At 39.4% G+C, this 12,754-nt stretch overlaps 1 protein-coding gene across 2 annotated transcripts in view; it reads left to right on the forward strand.

Annotated features, from left to right (window-relative positions):
* Positions 1–12,754, forward strand: part of hspa12a (heat shock protein 12A) — a 40,239-nt gene that overhangs the window by 9,957 nt on the left and 17,528 nt on the right. For both annotated transcript variants that reach the window (XM_010870267.4, XM_010870268.4), the window contains exons 2-3: positions 8,313–8,389; positions 8,522–8,652. In XM_010870267.4, coding sequence (XP_010868569.1) covers positions 8,313–8,389; positions 8,522–8,652 — 208 coding nt within the window. The remainder of the gene's footprint in view (positions 1–8,312; positions 8,390–8,521; positions 8,653–12,754) is intronic.

A 12,754-nucleotide genomic window follows, 5' to 3' on the forward strand; every position in this document is an offset into this window, starting at 1 on the left:
TTTACTTAAGGTATTATTTTTGACAACTTGCTTTCCTCTTTCTTTCTCTCTGTCTGTCTAGGCTGGTCAATATTGTTTTTCATATTGAGAAATGCAATAAATTTCTGCAATAATGCCCTTGAGCGAGACGCCATATTTGGTCCTGTGTGTTGCTCTGGATAAGATTTTCTGCTCAATAAATATAATGTGGACTGCAAGTATGCTACATAATATTTATAATGTCTGAAGAATCATTCCACACTCCTGCCTTATTTGTAACTGCTGTACAATACATTACAATCCTCTGTGGAGGACCTCAGTTTTACCATAACAGGGATTCGGTTTGCCACCGACTTTTAACTGATTGAATAAATAAAAACCATGTGAAATGATTGGCTCCTATATAATTATATAACGCATGCGAAGATGCATTCCCAATGATACATTACCAATGATGGCAGCACATCCGGGCCTTGTCTCCTCCAGACTCTTTCCCTCCAGTTTTATTTCCCTCTACATTTCCCTGCTGCAAACCGTGTACCGAGCTTATTGCATAATACACACATTGGAAATGTCTGAGAATGAGATTACAAGATTGCTGCATAAGGTTTATATCTCTAGTTCTGCAGTACATATGATATGGTGTAGCCTATACAATTTAGTGCACAAACAGAACGTGTATGTGTCTGTGTGTGTGTGTGTGTGTGTGTGTGTGTGTGTGTGTGAGAAAGATTTTAGCGCTGACCAAAAAACAACCGGTGCTTGAGCCCCAGAAGCCTGGGTCTGGTTAAGTTCCTGCTGTTTATAGAACACGGCAGGGTGTACTGGGCGTCAGGTACATTTTTCAGATATCAGGCAAATTTGCATTCTGACAGTCACATTATACAACAGCCCTTATAGAGACCTCTATAAGCATTGGGGCAGTGTTCAAGGCAAGTCAAAATTCAAGGCATATGAAAATAAGGTTTAAAGGTGAATTTAAAGCAAAGGCACATAATGTCAGCTTTTATTTCTGTCTCCTTCTAAGAATTTCTGTCTTACCAACTAAGAATAACATCACTCTCACCTTTCCATCCCCCCATTCTGCTCCCAGGTGTTTCTAATTTATCTGGGGTGTTCTGTTGCATTGATTGTTCACACAAAAGAGATAGGGAAAGTGTAGACTCAGTTCTCTCCTTCGCTTTTGCCTTATAAGTCTGTGTTTGGGGTCTGCGTTTTGCTGTGTTTAGTTACTAAAACATGTATTAGGGTTGCACGATATTGGAAATAACTGACATTGTGATATTTAGTTTTTCTGCGATATATAGATAGATATGATATAGATATGAAAAAACAGGATGTCTTCAGAAAGAGCCTTGGCTATCAACCTGACATTCTGTATCCTTCATTCTTCCCCAGCCCCATTCTCTACAATAAAAATGTATGAAACTTATGAAAAATGTTATGTTTCAGAGCAGGTTGCTAGGTAATAATATGTAACAGTAATAGTTTAGCAATAGCAACAGTAGTAAAATAGAATGCGCAATTGGGCATAACTTACCAACTACAAGATGCAGTCTGTGGCCAAAGCACTGCAATCTGGTCCACTTGTTCAGGGCAGCAGCCTTCACCATGTTCACGCCATTGTCTGTTGTTATACAGACTAGACGACTCTCATCTAGGTCCCAATCATCTAGGTCCCTTCTCTCATCCCTGTTGCGATGTTCTCACTTGTATGATCCTCTGGGAAAATGCAGTTTGCAAACAGCGACTTTTCAGGTTGAAGTCCTCATTAATAAAGTGTATGGTCAGACTTATGTAGGGCTCCGTTGTCCGGCTGGACCACAAGTCCGTTGTTGCTGTATAATATTCTACTTGTGACAGCTCTCTTTCAACTTGTCTTGCATTTCTCCCACAGCTCTGGGATGGCAACTTGAGAAAAATAGTTGCGTGATGGCATTACATACCGCTTGTCAAGCAAACGGATCATGTTTTTAAAACCCTCTTTGGTAACCTTGTTAATTGGTTCCATGTCTTTGGTGACGTGAAATGTTATTGAATCTGTGATTTTGCCGTTTGGAACCTTTCTTGTATGGTGTTTTTGCTATGGATGGCATTGAGATGCTTTGCACTCCTCATACGAAGATTTGTGGTGCTGCCTTAAATTATGAAACAAATTGGTCGTGTTGCCTCAAGTTGTGGCAACAATTGCAGGGCATTCTCGACAACGGACCTGTTTTTGGTCAACATCATCCTGTCTGTAGCCAAAATATTTCCATATAACTGACAATGCATTTATTTATGCAACCAAATTTGGCCTTTTTTGCCTGTTCCTTGCTCATCATTTCGTCACGTGCAAGCAAAGCCTGCATGTCAACCACGTGCAGCAAAGAACTCCGTGTTTAAAATAATAATAATAATTATTATAATTAACTGTGTATCCAATAACCCATGAATTGGAATAAATTACGTTATATCAGACAGATATAATGCTAGTTTTCCATTTGAAAAAAATATATATTGGAGACTGATATATGTTTACCTTACGAAATTGCACGTTCTGTGATTTGACTATTGCGGATGCGTACATCGCAATGTCAATGCTGAAAAAAATATATTGTGCAGCCCAAAGTATGTGCTGAAACGACTGGAGAAAGGTCACAGTCTGTACTCTTACCTCATATTAATCTTTTAATCATGTTTTTATGCCTTGACTGAACCGCAAAGACAGCAATTTTGACTTTACTCTCCCAATACTTTACTGTCCCAATACTTATGCAGGGCACTGTAGTAGTTATAGTAGAACACACCTGAAAAGCAGGTCTGAAACCATTTAAATTTGACCACGAAGGATGGTGAAAAATCTCTGGGCTACAGCTGTTGTCAGGATGTTGCCCTGCAGTGTCTGGGCACTTAGCCAGCTGGATGCTGTTGAGAAAGAAGGGAGAATGAAGGCGGCCTCTTCTTTCACTCTCTCCCTCTCAGCTTCCCTCTGACTGCTTGCTGTGCTGCCACATGGCATGAATGGGACCTCAGATGTGCGAAGAAGTGGGACATTCTCTCAAAGGGAGAGCCACCCAATCAAATGTTCCCTTCTTCTATATGAATGTAGCCCTTTGATAGTTTTTGTTTTGTTTGTCCCACGGAATGTTTGTGGCAGTGAATTTAATAATGCATCTTTTTTAGTTAAGGTGTTCACAGTGCCACAAAAGTTGTCTGCTCTGCTTGCACTCACCCAATGAGTTTCCACTTTATGAGGGAACTAATTTCATCTCTCTGGTGTTGACAGGTTACATGCCAGTTGTGCTATCATTCTGTACACAGTGTGTCTTGAATGGATTACATGCACAATATCAATGAATGTCCCCTGGACAATATCATTGTTTTCATTTAAGACTGAAGTTAGCAGCCTGTTTGCCTACAAGGCCAAACTTGCTATTTGTTCTGGAAAAGGTGCAACAGATTTCAAACGGATCTGATCAGACTTGGAAAAAGAGAAGATTCTTACTTGCCAATATTTGTCTGCACAATTAATTCAAAGATGGGTCTCTATCTGAACGTACGTATTGTACGCCATAGATACATATGGTTTGTGTGATATCTGAGTCATCACTGAACCAATTTTAATGACATTTGTGTGAATTATATGCCTTGCTATAGGGGTCCAGCATAAAAAAATTCCCCTCACTGGCTTAAAAGTGCTACTGGCATTAATTGAAAAAGCTGACTTTGCAAGGCCACATGCATCACGATGTTTGATCTACAGTCATAACATTTGTGACATACTGTATTTTGCTTGATTCGCACTGTAGCATCTATAGACAAAGATTGAACAAATGCTTAATCATGCTTAATTATTTAATGCATAAAACAGAACTGACCCTTTTGGCCAAACACATGGTCTTAAACATCAGTAAAGGAAGTTTGTTAGGATATTTGTATTAACAACATTTGCCACACATTGCAAACCGTCATATGGGCTGATGTACAATTAGTTCTTTAACTACAATTTGATATTGAAATGTGACCTAGACAAAACGGGGAGGAGCCTGTTAACATTTATGAGGCTTAGCAAGGTAAGCCAATTAGTACTCTAAGGCTTTTATTAATATACAGAACAGTTTAGGATTGTAAATGAGAATTACAAATAATGTTTTCCTCATGTTTATGCATTATTAGTTTTTTTTCAATCTTTAATTTTCCAATACCAGCAGCAATTCAATTACTGGTCCCATTATCATAGCCTAAAAGACCAGCGATAAGATGACGAGGACATTTAATGTTTGGCCATTTCAGTTTTTTCTGTGTTGAGGTGGTGTGAGCCTGGCTGCAGTGATCTGGGCAGAGGTGACAAGAGGAGTCTGACATGATTTCTTAGCAGAGTGCTGAAGGGGCAAAGGTTAAAAGCTGGGATTGGATTTGCCTATTTTGTCTTCATCACACAGGCACTTACTGAGAGTGGGCTACAATGACCCCTCTGGAAGACACAACAATGTCATTAAAAAAATGAAAAAGATGAAGAGCATCTCTGGATCTGTGAATTTTCACTTTCTGTTATGAAACCGTGTCATTAGATGAAAACTTGGTGTGGTAGTGTGTTACCTTTATCAAACCTAAACAATGCCATAACATATAACAATATATCATATATTTATTAAATATGTTTTATATATATTTTATATAATACAATACCAGATATGCTAATCTGCTAGTGCCAAAGATTCTAAATTTGACACCCAGTTTTTAATTCTTGTTCTTGCTGCTCATTTGTGATGTCTGAAACCTTGACTGTACCGTCAGATTAGGCCCTTGTTTCCCTGTAAAAACCCAGTCTGACATCTGTGCTTAGGGGCAAAAAAAATGTGGAGTCGTCTGGGGGAAACCAAGGAATGTGACGAGAACAGGAAGTTAAAGCTTGTTTTGCAGGGAGAAGAAAAAAGTCCAGATACAAAAAGAGGTCCTCTTCCTACTCAGTTCAGCTTTAGCTATGAGGTTACTGAGGCAACATAATTTATATCACAAAACACCAATGGATTTCAAGGAGAGCATTTTTCTAGTGTTTATGCTTTATTGGACAGGAAAGTGGTGAAAAAGAGGAGACAACTGAACCAGCTGTAGGCCACACAGCAATAAATGTAATGTAAATGTAAATGTAAACCCTAATTTTAAGAATGGCTTACACATCCGGCCATGATAGCAGAAATATTTGATATATGTAAATGATTTTGGGCGGTGGGGGGTGGGGAGTATGAACATTCTCTACCCTAGAGATGCTGTCAGACACTTGTGGAGGAGGAAAGACCCTGACATATTATACTTCCTGTCAGAATGTGTGTAGAACATTCCAGACAGAAGTACCACTCTTTGGGGGAAACGTAACACTCAATCTACAGTTTCATCAAGTAACTGTTTTTGTGGTAGTTCAAAACTGGTTCATTAGCGCTACTTTAGACCTACAACAAATAGAACTATTTATCCAGTAGTATTCTATTCTGTTCCTGATGTCCCAAAACACTTCTGGTTTTCCTCCTGTCCTGCTAATCGGGTATTATCCCAGATATGAGACACCAGGTGAGTGTAATTAAGTAGAAATAGAAACAAGAGGTGTTTTGGGTCCCCAGGACTAGCATTAAATAACACTGCTTTAATAAGTTGGCTATACCATTGCTGTGTCCGTGTCCTATAGTAGCATGAAATCATGTCCTATTTGTTCTCATTGTCTGTGTGTATAATATGTATAAACTGTTTGAGCCACCCCAATAATTTGCAGCACAAATCCAAGGATCTCCACGTACCCCACAATTTAACAAAAAATGTGTGCATGGCTGATAAGGCCCCAGAACAGTACGCCGTGCCAGAGCCTGCCAGGTAGTGAGGATAGGCTGGAACACATCCACCACCCTAACCAAGGGCCATTCGTATTCCCCTCCTGAATGCGCTGGTTCCTTTGCACAAATCCAACACCATCATCCAGTTTGCTGATAACTCAAAGGTGGCAAGCCCCATCACTGGTCATTATGATGAATAGGTGTAATGAAAAGAGCCATAGGGATGCTAATCGCGGACGTCAGGAAACGGAGCCAGCACGCCCCCATTCATCTGCACAAGGCTGAAGTGGAAAGGGAGAACTTCAAGTTTCTCTGCGTCCACATTGCTAAGGAATTAATATGGTCCACAAACGTCCAGGCAGTTTTGAAGGAAGCCCGTCGGTGCCTTTCCCCCCTCTGGAGGCCCCTCAGATCAGACGGCTGCCCCACAGTCTGCATCCCTGCTCGGTATGGCCACTGCCCCCTCCCTGATCACACTGTGCTTTAGATGGTGTTGAGAAGGTCCATTTTCATCACCAAGGACAAGCTCCCTGTAATCCAGGATCTCTACACTCAACTAGTGCCTGTTCAGTTTCACCAAGCCACAAGGCTTTTAAACTTAATGGCCAAATGTCGCCTGGCAACCTGGTTTATCTCCATTTTCCCTTTTTTGCATTATCTATTTAGTACTGACTACACACACATAGACTTTTACATTATTTAAATTTGCTGCTGTCACTGTTTATTCTCTATTTCGTTGTGTTGTCTCTTATATACATAATCCTCAATGAGCTCATGCCCTTCTATATTGACTTGGTACTGTTACGTCCTCTTTATAGCCTTGTTATTGACATTTGTTATTGTTATTCATTATATAAACCCTCTCATAGTGTTTGGGTGTTGGAACGTCTTTGTGTTGATGTGGCCACACTATGTAGAATGACTTGGGAGAATGACAAGTTTGGCTTCCACAATGACACGTGTAATCCAGGGTGAAAAATCACTGCCCCCAACCTTATTTCAAACTTCCAGGGTACACATCAAATCTTATTCAGAGCCCAGCGTTAAAAATGCATTCTGGGACTATTGTGAATAACAAACAATAACAAGCAATATATTGTGTACATTACATATTTCTGTAAGCTGTGGAATTCCAAATTTCAAAGTGAGCGGTTTTATTACATGGTGCTCATTTTTCGGGGGATCCGTTTTGGCTCAACAGCCCCACTTTTACAAGCAGTGGTCTCAGAATGTTTGTGTTGGTAGGTTGTTATTACCACATTACAAATGTTTTGAATATGTGAAAGCACACTATACAATGAATTCATTAACTGTTAGCAGTTCGGTAAATGACTTACGTTTCTTTTGTTCTCTTCGATGTGGTCGTCAATTATCAGTTGACGTCATCACTACTTTGAGGTTTTTGGTTGACTTGTATAATCTAAAGGATTTATTGTGGTATTTAGATACCAGATATCCAAATAAACTTGCACTAGACAGTCAGAAAAATGGTCTGCATTTAAATTCTTCTCCTCTATACAATTTTATGACATTTTTCATTACGTTTTTTATGTTGCCGGCACAAACTCCTCAGACGATGAACCCTAGACCCATCCGTGGCACAGCACTTGAACACATTCACCAGTAGAGCATCATTTCACACCTAGTGTGCTGATTTTCATTGTCCTCTTTTAAAGGGGAAATCTGCTACAATAACAAAGCAACACCCCACCACTGGTTTCGTAAACGTGAGAGAATTGTAACCGCTCTCAAATTCTATAGATAGAGGACTGACCATCCATTATATTCAAATATCTTTAACATGTTATAGGTTATGCAGTTTCAATTTTGTCAATAGAATTTATTGAGCATTAAAAGTATTTCAAAAACTGTTTTAAGACATGCAGATTGTCCCTTTGAAATAAAACTCACGGTTCTGATTTTAGAATTGGGGTATGGGGGAGGGTGTGGAGAGGATGGACTCTATCCACAGGTGGTCTGTAATTCCACACAGTAATTACCAAGTAAAGTGCATTGTGGGGATTCAGACCACTCACCCACTTTGTAAGGGCGAGGAGAAAAGGAAGAGCGATGTGGAAACGGACAGACCATCTCCAGACACCTAGAGGAAGCACTATTATTCTACATTGTCAAAAGGCCTTTTCACCAGTGCTATTAAGTGAAGCTAATGAAAGTGGTGGCAAATGGACCAATACACAATCTTTAATTTAATTCAAATGCCATTGTGTTTAAAAGCCAGGTGCATTAGCCATTTCCCTCTAAACGCAGGATTGAAAGATAGCCATGGGTTTCAAATTAAATGTTAGAATGGTCTTAATCTTTGCAGTGCATTATTAGAAGATAACTGAACGATCAAAATGAAGATCACGGCCACCCAATTTCGGTGAATTGTTGAGAAATGTGGAGTAACAATGTGCCAGTATTGGATGTGCTAAATCTGATTTTTTAGACGTTGGTTGCTGTATAACAACCAACACTAACTTGTTGGCTTGTGTTACATTCACTTCTCTCTTTGTCCTTCCTCAGATGAGATGGCAAATCCCTCTCCAGCCAAGAGCATGGGTGACCCAGGCATCACCCCACTGTCACCCTCTCACATCCAGGTACCAAATGTGTGCTCAGACAATCGCATTACTTACTTTTGTAATGTAGCTACTCGCCACCTGCATGTCCATCTAGAATAAAGTACACATGCCTTTAAATGTTTCATTGTCTTTCTTTCCTGTCCACCTCAGCAAAATGACACAGACCCAAACGCCCACACAGGACCTTCGTTCATGGTGGTGGTTGCGATTGACTTTGGGACCACTTCCAGTGGCTATGCTTACGCCTTCACCAAGGAGCCAGAATGCATTCACACAATGAGGTGAGCCAAGCCAACACAGCAATGCAGTGCTTGAGTAAAGGTAGAGAAAGAGAGACTGACCCTATTTACACCTTTTATAAAATATTCAAACTGTATGCGCATTTGTATTAGCTTAACAAGAAACACACATTTATACCAGATCTATGTGAATGTACACTTTGCATATTGTGATTGAAATTTAAGCTGATTCGCCTGACTCATGCCGGTGGGTGGATGAGTTTGTGTTTTAATCTTAGCTCCGTGTAAATGCAGTCAGGTCATCAAGGTGGACAACATTATCAGTGCTCTTCCTAAAAATATTATTGCATTATTCAAACTACACCTCCATGATCTACCTATATTAAATGTAAAAAATTAACGAAAAAGGGCTTAGGATACTATTACGTGCATTTACATGTGGTATCAGTATTTAACCACATGTTGTATGTTACTAAAATGTGTCAAATGTTGATAATTTCTTGAGCTTCAGGTCAGGTGGTATATCAAGTTTATACAAGTATGGTCTTCATCATCACCTGTATAGCACTATAGTCTTTCTCCTTCAGACATTCTCAATCAGTTAAGTTCAAACGTTGTGTCGTCGTAGGTTTACAAATAGTTTTCATTAATATAGAGAGTAGGCCTACAGCAGTTGATTGTGAAATTTGATACAGACATTTTCAGAAGTGAATGTGGTGAAGGACATTTTCAGAAATGAATGTGGTGAAGGATATTTTCAGAAGTGAATGTGGTGATGGACATTTTCAGAAGGACATTTTCAGAAGTGAATGTGGTGAAGGACATCTTCAGAAATGAATGTGGTGAAGGAAATTTTCAGAAATGAATGTGGTGAAGGACATTTTCAGAAATGAATGTGGTGAAGGACATTTTCAGAAATGAATGTGGTGAAGGACATTTTCAGAAGTGAATGTGGTGTGGTTGCTAGTCATAGTTGTTTATGGCTGTGAAATAATAGTGGGGTCAGTGTTGCGAATGTCATCCTTTACAAGGTGAACATAGGCTCAATGTTGGTAATGTCATCCCTTAGAAAGTAAACATAGGGTCGGTGTTGGTAATGTCATCCTTTACATAGTAAAAATGGAGTCAGTAATAGTAATGTCATCCTTTACATAGTAAAAATGGAGTCAGTAATAGTAATGTCATCCTTTACATAGTAAAAATGGAGTCAGTAATAGTAATGTCATCCTTTACATAGTAAAATTGGAGTCAGTAATAGTAATGTCATCCTTTACATAGTAAAAATGGAGTCAGTAATGGTAATGTCATCCTTTACATAGTAAACATGGGGTCAGTGTTGGTAATGTCATCCTTTACATAGTAAACATGGGGTCAGTGTTGGCAATGTCATCCTTTTCATAGTAAACATGGGGTCAGTGTTGGTAATGTCATCCTTAACATGGTAAACATGGGGTCGGTGTTGGTAATGTCATCCTTTACATAGTAAACATGGGGTCATTGTTGGTAATGTCATCCTTTATATAGTAAACATGGGGTTGGTGTTGGTAATGTCATCATTTACATAGTAAACATGGGGTCAGGGTTGGTAATGGTATCCTTTACATAGTAAACATGGGGTCAGTGTTGGTAATGTCATCCTTTACATAGTAAACATGGGGTCAGTGTTGTTAATGTCATCCTTTACATAGTAAACATGGGGTCAGTGTTGGTAATGTCATCCTTTACTTAGTAAACATGGGGTCAGTGTTGGTAATGTCATCCTTTACATAGTAAACATGGGGTCGGAGTTGGTAATGTCATCTTTTACATAGTAAACATGGGGATATTGTTGGTAATGTCATCCTTTACTTAGTAAACATGGGGTCGGGTTGGTAATGTCATTCTTTACATAGTAAACATGGGGTCGGTGTTGGTAATGTCATCCTTTACATAGTAAACATGGGGTTGGTGTTGGTATTGTCATCCTTTACATAGTAAACATAGGGTCGGGGTTGGTAATGTCATCCTTTACATAGTAAACATGGGGTCGGGGTTGGTAATGTCATCCTTTACATAGTAAACATGGGGTTGGTGTTGGTAATGTCATCCTTTACATAGTAAACATGGGGTTGGGGTTGGTAATGTCATCCTTTACATAGTAAACATGGGGTCGGTGTTGTTAATGTCATCTTTTACATAGTAAACCTGTGGTCAGTGAGGGAGTCATCGGGAGGTGAACTCAAGTCTGTTCTTCTCTGTAACAGTCCTATTAATATTCTCTGTCAGGTGAGGCAGGCGAGATGTGTTAGCCGTAATGCATTGTGGTCCTGTTATTTGGCATGTTCTGGGCGTAATAAGGGTTACTGATAGCCATGGTAAAGGAGTGTCTGAAAGTACTTCTCCTCAAATTCATTGTCATCAAATGGAAATGTATACAGTCTTCTAACAGGATTACAATGACAGTGTTTAAATGTCAGAAGGATCAGTGTTAGCTTCCGCTCTAACCACTTATATGCCTCATTGGCAGTCATCATGTCATGGCTCCAGTCAGTATAATGGTCCTGTTAGCACTAGGAGAAAGATTTGGTTCATTGAGCAGAGATCTGTAGCAACAGCTCTCTCCCTGTGTGGGCCAGATACCAAGACCAGCCTCCATACTTGGAGGTGTTAATATGGTTTCATACACAAATATAGTTATACTTCAGTTTCCTTGTATATCTTAGAGCATGGGTGGCCAATGTTATTCACAGAAGGCCAATGTGAATACAGGTTTTTCTTGATTGAATTATTAGTGGTAGCTATAATGGGACTTGAAAATAAGCAGTTTGAAGAAGAAATGTTCTATATAAAGAAACCAAGTCTGGAAAAATAAATGCAATATAATCTGTTACAGTTTATGCATGACATTTAACAAACATGCAGAAAATCTCAAATATGAACAGAGAATTAGCATCAGATGTTTCCCCGCAATTTAATTCATATTCAGTTATACTTATAACATTGTCCCATCACAGCAACTCCCATTGGGCTTGGGAGCCGTGTTGCTGTAAACCATTGTTGCGTGTTAGGTCACATTCCTTCTGCTAACAACTTTAGTTGAGCAAATCAGTAGAGCGTCAAGGAAACCACTGCCAACGATGCCTCCCCCTGGTCAGTGTTGGTCAGTACTGCATCCTGTGGCCAGGATGCTCCACCAAGAAGCCTTGACACTTTCTAATACCCCCCAAAAAAATCACAGTCGTATATCAAAATTATATAATGTTGTGGACCGCGTTTAGGCTACCACATTGAACAGCGACAAAAGATGTAGTATTCTGAGAAAGAAGTTGATCTGAGGAAGTACTTGATTACATAGAGTATCTTCCATAGATGTGGTAAAGCGAACAATGGAACATGGGTGAATCAATGGAAATGCCATAGCATGGGGGAACAGTCCAATACCCCTCTTTGACCCCCATTCAAATGTGCTTAAATTTAAGCTATTGATTCTATGTAAGATATCAAACGTTTGCCATTAACAGTAACTTCTTTTAAACCTAAAAAGGATAACTTCTAAATGTTATTCTGCAAATTCAGCCAAAGATATCAACATCTTGACTTGAATATTGCCATTGTGGGCCCGTTAAAATAAATCATTAAAGACTGAGAAATATTCACTATTACGAAATATTATTTGACTGTGCGGCAATGACCTTATATCTCCCATGGTCTTTCTCATTGATCTCTTTACTGTGGTCTTTTTGGTGATTCAACACAGTCCCAGACCAAGAGAAGCGTCGGTGGAGGGAATCCTGTACTCTCTTGGGTCATTCACTCTTGCCATCAATTGAGCTATATATTTTTACAAGTGCTAGCCGACCTTGCAGTGAAAATACCCACAGACCAAAGATTATTTATTTTGGATTGAATTATATGCTCTCCGAGTCCTTATATAAACAATAGTTTCTCTGGAAAAGCCCTCAAAATTGATCTGCTGTATTTTCTCCTACCTCGAAATAACTGTTTTCCGGTGCTGTTACATTTGAGACCTTCTCTGATAGAGATGTCAAGCCAGAAATTGTTTTTGAAAAAAAGAGGAAAACTGCATTGGTGTGTTGATAGAGAGCATATGCCATTTGTGTCTTTTTGATGTACACATTAGCATTCATCCCCAGTCCTAGCTGTC

The sequence above is a fragment of the Esox lucius genome, chromosome 6, assembly GCF_011004845.1.
Source record: "Esox lucius isolate fEsoLuc1 chromosome 6, fEsoLuc1.pri, whole genome shotgun sequence".
Taxonomy (NCBI): Eukaryota; Metazoa; Chordata; class Actinopteri; order Esociformes; family Esocidae; genus Esox; species Esox lucius.